Raw genomic sequence first — 12830 nt, 5'->3', positions numbered from 1 at the left:
TTATGGAATTACAGTAGGTCCCCCTTATATGAAAGCAACCATGGTCCAGAAGCTGATGATCCTCCTCCTGACATAACTTAGTCAACAGTAGAGGGCCCTGGGTGGCTCAGTCGGTTAGGCATCGGCCTTGGGCTCAGATCATGATCCCAGGGTCCTAGATCAAGCCCCGCCATCGGGCTCCCCGCTCTGTGGGGAGCCTCCTTCTCCCTCCCCCTGCCCTTGCTCATGCGCGCGCCCTCTCTCTCCCCCCCCTCAAATAAAATCTTAAAAAAGTCAACAGTAACCTAATGTTATACCACAATGCCTACATCATTCACCTCACAAGAGTGAGTACAATACAGTTAAAATACTTCGAGAGAAAGACTATATTCACATAACTTATTACAGTATATTGTTATAATTGCTCTACTATAGGTATGTATATATAGCGTTTAGTACTAGCCATGATTTCAGGCATCCACCAGGGGTCTTGGAACTTACCCCTGTGGAAACGAGGGGAGACGACTACTCTACCTACAGTAACATTAATTCATATAAGTTTGACTAAAAATACCAGTAAATAAACTCTGCATGTCATTTAACACATTTTTACAGTTAAATTAGGGCTCCAACAAAATAGTCTGAAAAATCAAAATTCGTGTTTCAGGAAAGGCTTCACTTTTTTAAGGTGCAAAAACAGTTGTTCAGCACTATAATAGCATACAGTAATTCATTTCTTTCATGATTAGAAAGAAATACCTCAGCCTACTAAAAATCCACAGTACTCTGCCAAGGAGCATTTTGTGAGAACATACTTTACGATCTTCGAATTACCTTTACCTACACCTTTAGATTAAAAAAAGAAACCCAATTAGAACATCTTTTAGGGGCGCATCGGTGGCTCAGTTGTTAAGCGTCTGCCTTCGGCTCAGGTCATGATCCCAGGGTCCTGGGATCGAGCCCCACATCAGGCTCCCTGCTCCTCGGGAAGCCTGCTTGTCCCTCTCCCACCCCCCATGCTTGTGTTCCCTCTCTAGCTATGTCTCTGTCAAATGAATAAAACCTTAAAAAAAAAAAACAACTTTAAACAACAAAGACTATTCTGGTATGTACCTTGAAGGGTGATAGTAGACTATTCAGAAATGATCATCAGAGAGTAGGAAGAATTGCTGGAGGATATCCATTTCCATATGAAGGAATGCATGTGGAAAAACATGGTCTTAGGGTATAACTAGAGATTTCCAACAAACAAAGTATCACAAAGATGACTGGCTATAAAAGTCCAAAGTAGAAGACAGAAATTGGGATAGACCAGAGATTTGAGAGAAGTAATGTACTCTGTGAGTAGCAGTCAAAACCATAAGTGGGTGAAATTACCTAGGGAGGATGTAGGGCAATCAAAATAATGGAGGGACTAACTTTCTGGGGAAACCAAGGTTAAGGGGTAGACAGAGGGAGATACCCACACAGAAGAAAAGTAACAGTGAAAAGAACTGAGTAAAAATGATGTCAGGAACAACAAAGGAATAAAGATTTTAAGAAGTGAGATGTAAACAAAAGGATAAGGACTGAAGAGTATCCACTGGCTTTGACATTTGGTGACCCTTGAGGTAACAGGAGCGGTGATGGCAGAAGTCAAATTACACTGGGTCAAAGAGCTTCAAAAAACTAGGCAGAGAAGGGGAAGAGGGAGGTAGAGGCACAGTCAAGGATGAAACAGTTTATAAGCGCTGGGAGAGGTTGACAATACAGGAGCAGAGACAGCTCATTAAAGGTCACTGAAGAGATAGAATCAAAGCCTAGAAACTTGCCTTCATCAAGAAGTAACATAACCTCTTACTAAGAGTGTACTTAGCGGTGAGCACAGTTACAGATTTTAAAGATGGGAAGGAGGGATTTGGCCACAATTCCCAAAACTACAATTCCCATGTGGAGGTCAGTCTTTTTTCTGGTCTAGTCTAAACACAGGCAAGGAAGTACAGAAGAGGGAGAGAAAGGACAGGGGACTAAACAGAAGGCAAGTCTAAAACAGTCCCTGAAAAAGTAGACCCCTGACTGCTGGCCATAACACAAGAGATGAGGGGCCAGGTACGCTTGGAGACCATGGTTTGGTAGTGGCTCACCAGTTTATATGGTTGTAGGGTTTTTTCCAACCAGACTCTGGCTCAGGAAAAAAAAGCATAAATTTTTGAAAAGGGATTTTTCCAGGTGAAGTGAAGGACAAAAAAAGCAAAGATGCTATAAATATTGATCAAAGGGCAGTTCTGACAGTCAGCCATAGACAAACAGGGGTTCCCAAATCTGGTTTGTCATCAGAACTATCTGGGAAACTTAAAATGTGGATTCCAGGACCTCATCTCAGGCCAACTGAATCAGCATCTCTGATAGTGCACAGACTAGTATTGGCTGTACTAAAGTGAGTAGAGAAGGAAGGGAAGCTGGGAAGGGGCTGACAGGAAAAAGTGGTCTTGAACCTGAACATCTCACTGACAATGAGGAACGTGGGAGCCAGGAAGTAAGAGAGGGACAGATTACTGGCAGAGAGATCTTATGTGGAACTGGCAATAAGGCGTGGCTATGGGCGTGGGTGGCTGATACAGAGTAAAGGTAACAATGAACTTGTAAAGCTAGGGGAACTGGGTAAACTGATCACATATTTTGATGCATGCAGAGGAATAACCACTAGTTTGGTCAGATGAGCTCGTCAGGAGATAGATGTAAGCTTTTAAAGAGAAAGGGTGTAAATGATTACAAGTAAATATTATTTGGAAATAGCACTGGGGAAGTAACAATTTCAGTACTGCCTTCCAGCTCTGGATAAACCGGAAATGGAGAAAGAGTTGCCTCCAATCAAGTACAGCTAGCTTCATGTTCTCTTTCATGAAGAGAGAGCTTTAAAAGACACACAATAGCACATAATTTTGTTAATATGGATGAAAGAGCAGAAAGAAAGTATCTATGGTGATAATGATGCAAAAATGCTAGGCAAGTAAAAATGGCCGTAAATTTATATCTAGCTTAGATGTCAAATTTTTAAATAATCTATTCAATTACTGAGCATCTATTGTGAGCCAGGCACCATTCTAGGTATCAGCTATGACAAAACCAAGTCCCTCCTGTGGGGAAGTAGGAAGGGGAAGAGGGAGATAGAGGCACAATATATAGTAAATATACAGTATGTCAGATGTAGGTAAGTATAATGGAAGAAAATTTCAAAAGGGAAATAAAAAGGAGAGTGTTGGAGAGAAAAGGATGGAGAAAGACACTGCTATTTTATAAGATGCCCAGGAAATGATCACTAAGAAGACAGCTGAGGAGACCTAAGGGAAGTTAAGAAATGTTTCTAGAAAATAAAACTTCAAAAGCTCTTCAGTGGTGAATATTTTCAGCATGTTCAAAGAACAGCTAATGGTGTAGCAGAAGTTAGCAAGGGAGAAAACCGAATGGATAGTTAGAGGTCAAGTCATCTGTAGTCTTGTAGGCCATTACAAGGACTCTGACACCACATGAGATGGGAAACCATTTACAGGTTTGGAGCAGAGAGAGGGTATGATCTAACATTTTAATATAAAATAGACTGGAGGGGGGCGGCTGGGTGGCTCAGTCGTTAAGCGTCTGCCTTCGGCTCAGGTTGTGGTCCCAGGGTCCTGGGATCGAGCCCCGCATCGGGCTCCCTGCTCAGTGGGGGGAGTCTGCTTCTCCCTCTCCCACTCCCCCTGCTTGTGTTCCCTCTCTCGCTGTGTCTCTGTCAAATAAATAAATAAAATCTTTAAAAAAATAAATAAACTGGAGGTAAAAGCTCTGAAGTCAAAATAGGACCTGTTAAAAGTAAACACGGATAACCAAATTCTGGCAATAACTAGGCACACAAAATCTTTTTTTGTTGGTCCAAATCTTAACAATGGTTTAATACCAGGGAAATTAAGTATATCACTGAAGAAAGGCATAAAGTAACTTACTGCAATTTGTCTTTTATCTGTTTCTCCTCTTTTATGATGAAGATCTAAACAAATCAGTTAAGAATAATAAATCTGATATTATTAAATACCATGACAGAATCTCAATTGTTCCTCAACTTTGATTTAGGAAATACACAGTATTTTTTTAATTTACAGAAATGAACCGTTCTAATATCACATATATTGATGAAAGGATACAAGTCAAGTATTCCAAAATGGTAACATCCCATATGTAGTCATAGTAGGAGTCCATAGCATCATGACTGAAAAACAGAATTTAATTACTTTCTCATTCTTAAGCAGAAAAATTTCAGCTTCATTTTAAAAATCATTCATACCTGTTTTGTTCCTGCAATGATTTAAAGGCTGTCTTGTAGTCAATTTCTCTGAGGAACTGACATAAAATTGCCACCTACATAAACAAAGATTTGAAAATGGTTTCATGTAATCAGTGTCAACAATGACTCTTTGGGAGGGGTAAATTTTAATCTTTTTTTTTAAATAATCTCTACACCCAATGTGGGGTTTGAACTCACGACCCCAAGATCAAGAGTTGCATGCCCCTCCAACTGAGCCAACCAGGTGCCCCCAGGAGAAGTAATTTTTAATGATTCTTACATCAAGAATATATTTTAAAAAATTAAAAATAAATTAAAAAAATAAAGAATATATTAAAGAGGGCTTGCAGATCAAAGCGAGTGGATCAGCTCATATTTATGGATTCCATCTAATTTTAATTGCAAAAACCTTTACACAAGAATCTGTCTGCCCAGGGTGCCCCGGTGGCTCGGGGGGTTAAGGGTCTGCCTTCGGGTCAGGTCATGATCTCAGGGATCAAGCCCCACATTGGGCTCCCTACTCAGTGGGGAGCCTGCTTCTCGTCTCCCTCTGTCTGCTGCTCCCCCTGCTTGTATGTGCACATGCGGGCTCTTGAGCAAGCTCGCTCTCTCTCGTGCTCTCACACAAAATCTTTAAAAAAAATCTGTCCATTTAATGAATGACCTAAAAATCATAAATTTTTACAGCTTTGAGAAACTGGCAAAAGCCAGTTCAGAAAACTGAAAGGAGTTGAAAACTGCCAAACAAAAGTATTACGTAATGACTTCCAAGGACATACAGAACATGCAATTAGACCTGTCACAGCTAGTCCATTCCTCCACTCCCTGAGTCTCTGGCAACCACTAATCCTCATTCTGACTACATATTCGCCTATCCTGGACATTTCATATGAATGAAATCATAATACAAAGCCATGTGTATGTGGTTTTTTTTTTTTAACTCAAAATAATATTTCTAAGATTCATCCTTGTTGCAGCACGTCTCAGCCCTTCAATCGCTTTTATGGCTAAATAATATTCTACTGTAGGCTCTCCCAAATTTTATTTATCCATTCACCAACTGATGGACATCTGGGTTGTTTCTACTTTTTTTTTTTTAAAGATTTTATTTATTTATTTGAGAGAGAGAGAATGAGAGACAGCGTGAGAGGGAGGAGGGTCAGAGGGAGAAGCAGACTCCCTGCGGAGCAGGGAGCCCGATGCGGGACTCGATCCTGGGACTCCAGGATCATGACCTGAGCTGAAGGCAGTCGCTTAACCAACTGAGCCACCCAGGTCCCCGGTTGTTTCTACTTTTTAGCTATTACGAATAATGCTACTGTGCACATTCATGTATAAATTTTTCTGTGGACAGGTTTTCAACTTTCTTGGTTACAAACCTAGGAACTGAATTGCTAGGTCACATTGGTAATTTTATGCTTAAATTTTCTGAGGAACTGCCAAGTTGTTTTCCAGAGGAGTTCCCCATTTTATATTCCTACCAGAAATGTATGAAGGTTACAATTTCTCCACACTTTCACCAACACTAGTTACTGTCTTTCAATTATAGCCATCCTAGAGAATATGAAGGGGTATCTCATTGCCGTATTGATTTGTATTTCCCTAGCTGACTAATGTACATATCCACTCTTATATACCAAAAAAAAACAAACAACAAAAAACTTGAAAATGCAAAGACCGATGTTTTTTAATTCATACTTTTATTTTAGTTAAAATTTACTAAAAAAAAAAAAAAAATTTAAAGAATATACCAAATTCTTAAACACCATCAACTATATGATACAGACAATAAAGGCTACTTCCCAGTCCAATGCTTTATATTTATGGTAAACTCTAATACACATGAAAATAAACCAACAACATAGTATCATAAACTAACCTGTGTGTGGCAATTCAGCAAAGAACAGCATTTTATCATTCGTTTTATTACCTACAAAAATAAATTGATTACTTTCAAAAACTAGTTAACATCAATTGTAACCCATTTACCTGATATGGAATGTCAACAGTGGCAAAAACTGTGTGTATGTGGAAATGGTGGGTATATGAGAACTCTATTTTTTGCTCAATTTTGCTGTGAATCTATAACTGCTCTAAATGGAAATTTTAATTAAAAATAGCTAGTTACTAAAAAATTTAAGATCTCATTTCAAAAGCCATTTATTATTAAAGTACTGAAAAATACCATTTAGTAAGTTGTGATATTGGTGGCCTACACCAGAGGAAAGAGCAATACATATAGAAAGAAAATGAAATAAATTTGAGATTTAAGAGACAGAATCAATAGGTCTTGAAGGCTGACTGGATTTCGGTGGGAGCGTCGGTAAAGAGGACACTCAGGATTTGGGCCTGGTCAACTCAAATGAACAAAAGGTGTTTGGTATTTTGGTGTTTTGTTATTATTCTTTTTGTGGAAAAAGGTCATGAGGAGGGAGACTGTAAGGTAAGATGCTGAAATCAGTTTTGGACAGGTTGAGTTTTTTAAGTGTTTTGGGAAATCAAAGCAGCAATGATCTATGGGCCCTGGAAATATAGAGAGGAATTGAATCGTCTAGAGGATTCAACTTGGGAGTTACCTAGTTACCACCACATACATGGAAAGAAATAAACTCACCAAAAAGCGGCCCGGAAAAAACAAAGTGTAAAGGTAGCCAAGAAAGAGAGCCCACAGAAACAGCTTACCTGGTCTGTATATACATCAGGGGGCACAGCCTTATTGAAGAAATCAGAACACACAGCTCCTGCCTGCAGGTAATAGTGGAGAGCTGCCGAATACTGATTTGTTGCTAAAGTAGAAAACAGAAGTAAAGAATTACCTATCATTAGACATAACAGGTGAAAAAACAGACAAGGCCTCTTTTGTGAAGAGTTGGGTATTATTACTTCCTGAGTTGACAAAAGCAGATTCAAACCACAGTGCTAGGGAGAACACTTATCCAGGAAAGAACACACGAACGAACGAACGAACACACACACACACGCATTTTTTTTCAAACTACTGTAAAGAAGCAATATAATATGCTCCTTGCTTTCTAAAACCGATTAGCCAAAAATTTAGCTCAGATTTGTCAACCTTACTATCATAGAATTTAGTATTGGAGGTATTTGTTTCCCAAACACCCATACTAGAAACATACCTGAATTTTCTGAGGTAGTTTATAATCACTAAATCTATTTTGAACATAGATATTAAAATCTTGAGAGTAAGTTCTTTAGGGGGTTAGGGTGAAAATGAACATTAAAACTAGTAATTATTTGCCTCAAAAAGAATCCAGGAGAGAGGGGGACGATGTAGGTGAGGATACAGATGGAATGAAGATGGGCATGAGTTAATTACTGTTAAAGCTGGGTGGGCGCCTGGGTGGCTCAGTTCATTAAGCAACTGCCTTCGGCTCAGGTCATGATCCTGGAGTCCCGGGATCGAGTCCCACATCGGGCTCCCTGCTCAGCAGGGAGCCTGCTTCTCCCTCTGACCCTCCTCCCTCTCGTGCTCTCATTCTCTCTCTCGCAAAAAAAAAAAAAAAAAAAAAAAAAAAAAGCTGGGTGACAGATACATGGGGGTTCATTATACTATTCTTTTTTATTTTGAACTTTCTCTTTTAAAAATTCAGCTCCTAAAAAAAAAAAAAAAAAAAATTCAACTCCTAAAGAAAATTGATCCTGAAACGATACCAGTCAGAAATTTGATTTGACCCATACAGTAATAGAAATATTGGAACTTTATCAAGTGGGAAAATCTATCACATATAATGGGGGTGGGGGAGGAGTCAGGAATCTATTTCCAAGAATACAAATAATTATCAAGAGTGCCAAGATAGATTTTAGAATAGCATATTTAGAACAGATTTTTAAAAAAATTTTTTTTTATTAAAGATTTTTATTTATTTGAGAGAGCACAAGCAGGAGGAGGTGACAAAGGGAGAAGAAGCAGACTCCCCACTGAGCAGGGAGCCTGACACAGGGCCCAATCCCAGGACCCTGAGATCAGGACCTGAGCCGAAGGCAGATGCTTAACTGACTGAGCCACTCAGGTGCCCCTAGAATAGAATATTTTAAAATAGCAATTTTACAGGGGCACCTAGGTGGTCAGTCATTTGAGCCTCTGACTCTTGGTTTTGGCTCAGGTCATGATCTCAGGGTCCTGGGATCAGTCCCCGCATCAGGCTCCCAGTTCAGCGGGGAGTCTGTTTGTGGATTCTCTCCTCCCTTTGTCCCTCCCCGCACTGGCTCTCTCTCTCGGTGTCTCTCTAAAAATAAATAAGTCTTAAAAAAAAAAAAAAATAGCAATTTTACAAACTAAACTTTAACTTCTTTACCTAATATTTTAACGAACTTAGTAGATGAACATTCAACTTAAAAAAAAAAAAACCTTTTTAAAAAAACAAAACCAAAAAACAAAAAAGGTAGTCAATATAAAAAATTAAAAGTATTGGTTCAGAGCAAATGCTTAACACGGAAAAATAAATAAATATATCTAGGAAGAAGAGTTAGAGGTCAAAAACAAGATTTAAAGTATTGGGAAAAAATGTGTCATACATTTATTTTCATTTCTAAAAGTGCTACAAAAGAACAAAAACACAAAGCAACCATACATCTCACTTACCAAAATAAATGTCTGCCTGAATAATTAGCCAGGAATGGGTGCTGGGGTTTATACTGAGGGCATACCGAACTAGCTCTTTCACCGTGATTGCCACAGCTTCAAAGTCCACAGACTGGAGGCTTAAAAAAAAAAAAAAAAAGACAATGAACATTAATCTCTATTTTTCAACTTCAAATTCCAGACACATTTATTAAAAACAAAAACTTAGGGCGCCTGGGTGGCTCAGTCGTTAAGCGTCTGCCTTCGGCTCAGGTCATGATCTCAGGGTCCTGGGATCGAGTCCCACATCAGGCTCCCTGCTCGACGGGAGGCCTGCTTCTCCCTCTCCCACTCCCCCTGCTTGTGTTCCTGCTCTCACTGTCTCTCTCTCTCTCTCAAATAAAAAAAAAAAAAACTTAGCCAAAATTTAGGCGACCATAAATATAATGCTAAGTATTACTAAGAGTAAATATACTAAAACTATCACAACAACTAACTCTAAGAAAGTGGGAAGGGGAGGGAATGGGGCCAGCTGCTCTGAGCCTGGTTAAACCTGGAAGGACTCTGATACAGAAACAGAAGCTGGAACTGTGGGGATAAAAGCCAGCCCAGCCCCCAAGAAACAGAGCTGATAGTGCCCACCTCCCAGAAGCAGTAAGGCACGGTGGGAGAGAACACAGGCTCTGGATTCAGACACACATGAGGTTCCAGATCTAACCATAATTCACTAGGGTTCCCCATATAGTGAGAAAGGAACTATGGTTATTATCGGCAAATACTCGATTATACATTTACAGCTAAATGAGTTAAACTGATTTACGATCTAAGAAATTTACAAAATGGGGGCGCCTAGGTGGCTCAGTCATTAAGTGTCTGCCTTCGGCTCAGGTCATGGTCCCAGGGTCCTGGGATCAAGCCCCTCATTGGGCTCCCTGCTCAGAGGGAAGCCTGCTTCTCCCTCTCCCGCACCCCCTGCTTGTGTTCCCTCTCTCACTGTCAAATAAATTAAAAAATAAATTTATAAAATGTTAACCAGAATTCTATCTACGTATCAAACAACTGATCTTGAAATAGTAATGCTTAATCCATGCCATTCTCACACTATTTTTGGAGTCAATAAAGACTCTTGTTCAAGAGGAATGCTTTTTCTGGTCATTTAGTCACATTATATTTTCTCTAGGTCAATTTATATTAAAGTAGCTTTATCATGATGAAGATAATGGTTATTAAGCCTATATGTGCCAGTCCTTATTCTAAACAACTGGTTTAGAAAATGTACTAACTTATTTAATCCTCACAAATCTGAGATAGGTACTATTCTTATACCCATTTAATAAATGAGGAAATTGGCAAAGAAAGCAACTTATCCAAGGTTATGTACCAGGTAAGTGAAAAAGAGCCTGGGACTCCAACCCTACCAATCTAGCTCAAAGCCTGTATGGTAAACTATTCTTTTGCCTCATTTATAAACACACTGAAAATCAGTCATTAAGTTACGATCTTGGGATGCCTGGGTGGCTCAGTTGAGAAGCGTCTGCCTTCGGCTCAGGTCATGATCCCAGGGTCCTGGGATCGAATCCCACATCGGGCTCCTTGCTCCGTGAGGAGCCTGCTTCTCCCTCTCCCTCTGCTGCTCCCCCTGCTTGTGCTCTGACAAATAAATAAATAAAAATCTTTAAAAAAAAAGTTACAGTCTTAACTTAGGATAAAAACGCAACATCAGAGAGATGTTACCAACCATCAATTAAAAAGGCAGAAGCATTTCTACCTGATTTTTGGACTGCTATCTAACATACTAAATTTTATATAAGGCACCCCTGGGTGGCTCAATCGGTTAAGCATCGGACTCTTGATTTCAGCTCAGGTCATGATCTCAAGGGTTGTGAGGTCGAGCCCCACATCAGGCGCCTGCTTAAGATTCTCTCCCTCCCTCTCCCTCTGCCCCCCCCAACCTGGTTCGTGTATGTGTGTGAAGAAAAAAAAATTTCATATAAAAATTTGTAGTTACGGGATGCCTGGCTGGCTCAGTCAGTAAAGCATGTGACTTTTGCTCCTGGGGTTGTAAATTCAAGCCCCATGATGGGTGTAGAAATTACTTAAAAATCTTGAAAAAAAAATCTGCAGTTACAATGTTGTGTAATACGCACATTTGCTTCATGAAGCATCATGATCCTTTGGAAAACAAGCCTCAGGAAGCGGAGTAAAGGGTCACCTGCCCACTTTTGACCCTCCAAACCTCTACATGAGATGCGCAACTACTTCTAATCTCTAAGACTGAGATGAAAGCAAATTACTCTCGGGCACCTGGGTGGCTCAGTTGGTTAAGCGACTGCCTTCGGCTCAGGTCATGATCCTGGAGTCCCGGGATCGAGTCCCGCATCGGGCTCCCTGCTCGGCGGGGAGTCTGCTTCTCCCTCTGACCCTCCCCCCTCTCATGCTCTCTCTCTCTCATTCTCTCTCTCAAATAAATAAATAAAATCTTTAAAAAAAAAAAAAAAAGCAAATTACTCTCATTCTATAGACTGCTTATCTACCTACTAAAATCTTTTCTTCTTCAAAGATGCCACTAAGAGCAACAAAATAAGGCCTAGTCCTGCCCAAGCACAAAGCAAAAAAAAAAAAAAAAATATATATATATATATAGGGGGGTGAGGAAAGAAGAAAAAGTAACTTTTGTGAGGAAAGAAATGGGACTCCTGAATGAGAAGTTGCTATGTATAGGAAAAGAAATGTGTATATGGTTTCTTCTTCCAGAAAAAGAACATTTTCTTCTCCTTCTCCAAAATTCCATCATCTTATTGTGATTCTCAGGAGATGAAAGAAAGAACATTTCTTAAAGTACCCAAGAACTTCTTAGTAACTAAAAGGGGTTTGGGAGCCTCTGACTATCAGTGTTAGAACAGACCTACAAAGAATTACAAAAAAGTCATTTTCGGGGCGCCTGGGTGGCTTAGTCATTAAGCATCTGCCTTCGGCTCAGGTCATGATACCAGGGTCCTGGGATCGAGCCCTACATCGGGCTCCCTGCTCTGCGGGAAGCCTGCTTCTCCCTCTCCCACTCCCCCTGCTTGTGTTCCCTCTCTTGCTGTCTCTATCAAATAAATAAAATCTTAAAAAACAGAAAAGTCATTTTTCAAATAGATACTTGTAAAAGACATAAAATGCTGGAAACCTAACAGGAAATCAATTTTTTTGGGGGGGGGCGCCTCGATTTTCTAATTCTACCCCTTGATAAGTCATCAAGATCACTCAGGGATCTTTCTGTTGGACTGAAGGCTGGTATACCTTTTTAGGAAAATAATGACTGCAAAGAGAAACAAACCTGGCTGTAGAATCCTAACAGATTATAGCCTTTTAGTCAAACTATTCAAGGTTATCTGTATCAGGATGGTTTCTAAATACATAAATAATAAATATAAGCTATAATACATCTTACTTGGGGATGGAGGATGGCCAAATAGAAATGTGCTCAGCTGTAATATCATTCACAATGTCCTCCTTAAAAGGAAAAAAAAAAATTTTTTTTAAAGTGTGATTTTAAAAGGAAATTTCTTTCAAAGATTTTTTTTAAATGAAATTATGAAATACTGACCCGAACATTGTGAAGTTTCACAAAGAGTGACAAAATAATGGTCAAAACCAATGGTTCCTATAAGAAAGAAAATACAGAATCCTTAAATATTATACATGTTTAATATTCCTGTCAACCTCAGGGATACCAAGTATTTTCTCTCAAAAAATTCTTTGACTTTTGAAATGTACCATCTTCTTTAGTTTAGAGCATATACTACAGGTCTAGTTTATTTTTAATCTCATGAAAGAAATCAAGCATACAATTTACACAAAATATTTAGGGGCGTTTGGGTGGCTCAGTCGGTTGAGCATCCAACTCTTGGTTCCGGCTCAGGTCACGATCTCACGGTCGTGGGATCGAGCCCTGAGTCGGGCTCCACGCTCAGCATGGAGTCTGCT

The 12830-nt window shown here is 39.6% G+C and overlaps 1 protein-coding gene across 2 annotated transcripts in view; it reads right to left on the bottom strand.

Annotated features, from left to right (window-relative positions):
* The window catches only part of INTS8 (integrator complex subunit 8), a 54912-nt gene that overhangs the window by 410 nt on the left and 41672 nt on the right, over positions 1-12830 (bottom strand). The window contains exons 19-26 of one of the 2 annotated variants that reach the window (XM_081816262.1): positions 12451-12507; positions 12295-12356; positions 8880-8998; positions 6959-7062; positions 6156-6206; positions 4277-4350; positions 4137-4201; positions 3939-3982 (exon numbers count right to left, since the gene is read on the bottom strand). In XM_081816262.1, the coding sequence (XP_081672388.1) occupies positions 3939-3982; positions 4137-4201; positions 4277-4350; positions 6156-6206; positions 6959-7062; positions 8880-8998; positions 12295-12356; positions 12451-12507 (576 nt within the window). The remainder of the gene's footprint in view (positions 1-3938; positions 3983-4136; positions 4202-4276; positions 4351-6155; positions 6207-6958; positions 7063-8879; positions 8999-12294; positions 12357-12450; positions 12508-12830) is intronic. The other variant, XM_081816263.1, reaches the window with a different exon arrangement.

The sequence above is a fragment of the Leptonychotes weddellii genome, chromosome 4 (genome assembly GCF_054177405.1).
Source record: "Leptonychotes weddellii isolate Sample4059 chromosome 4, ASM5417740v2, whole genome shotgun sequence".
Taxonomy (NCBI): domain Eukaryota; kingdom Metazoa; phylum Chordata; class Mammalia; order Carnivora; family Phocidae; genus Leptonychotes; species Leptonychotes weddellii.
The sequence above is the reverse complement of the archived record's forward strand: the minus strand, read 5'-3'. Positions and strand labels throughout refer to the sequence as shown.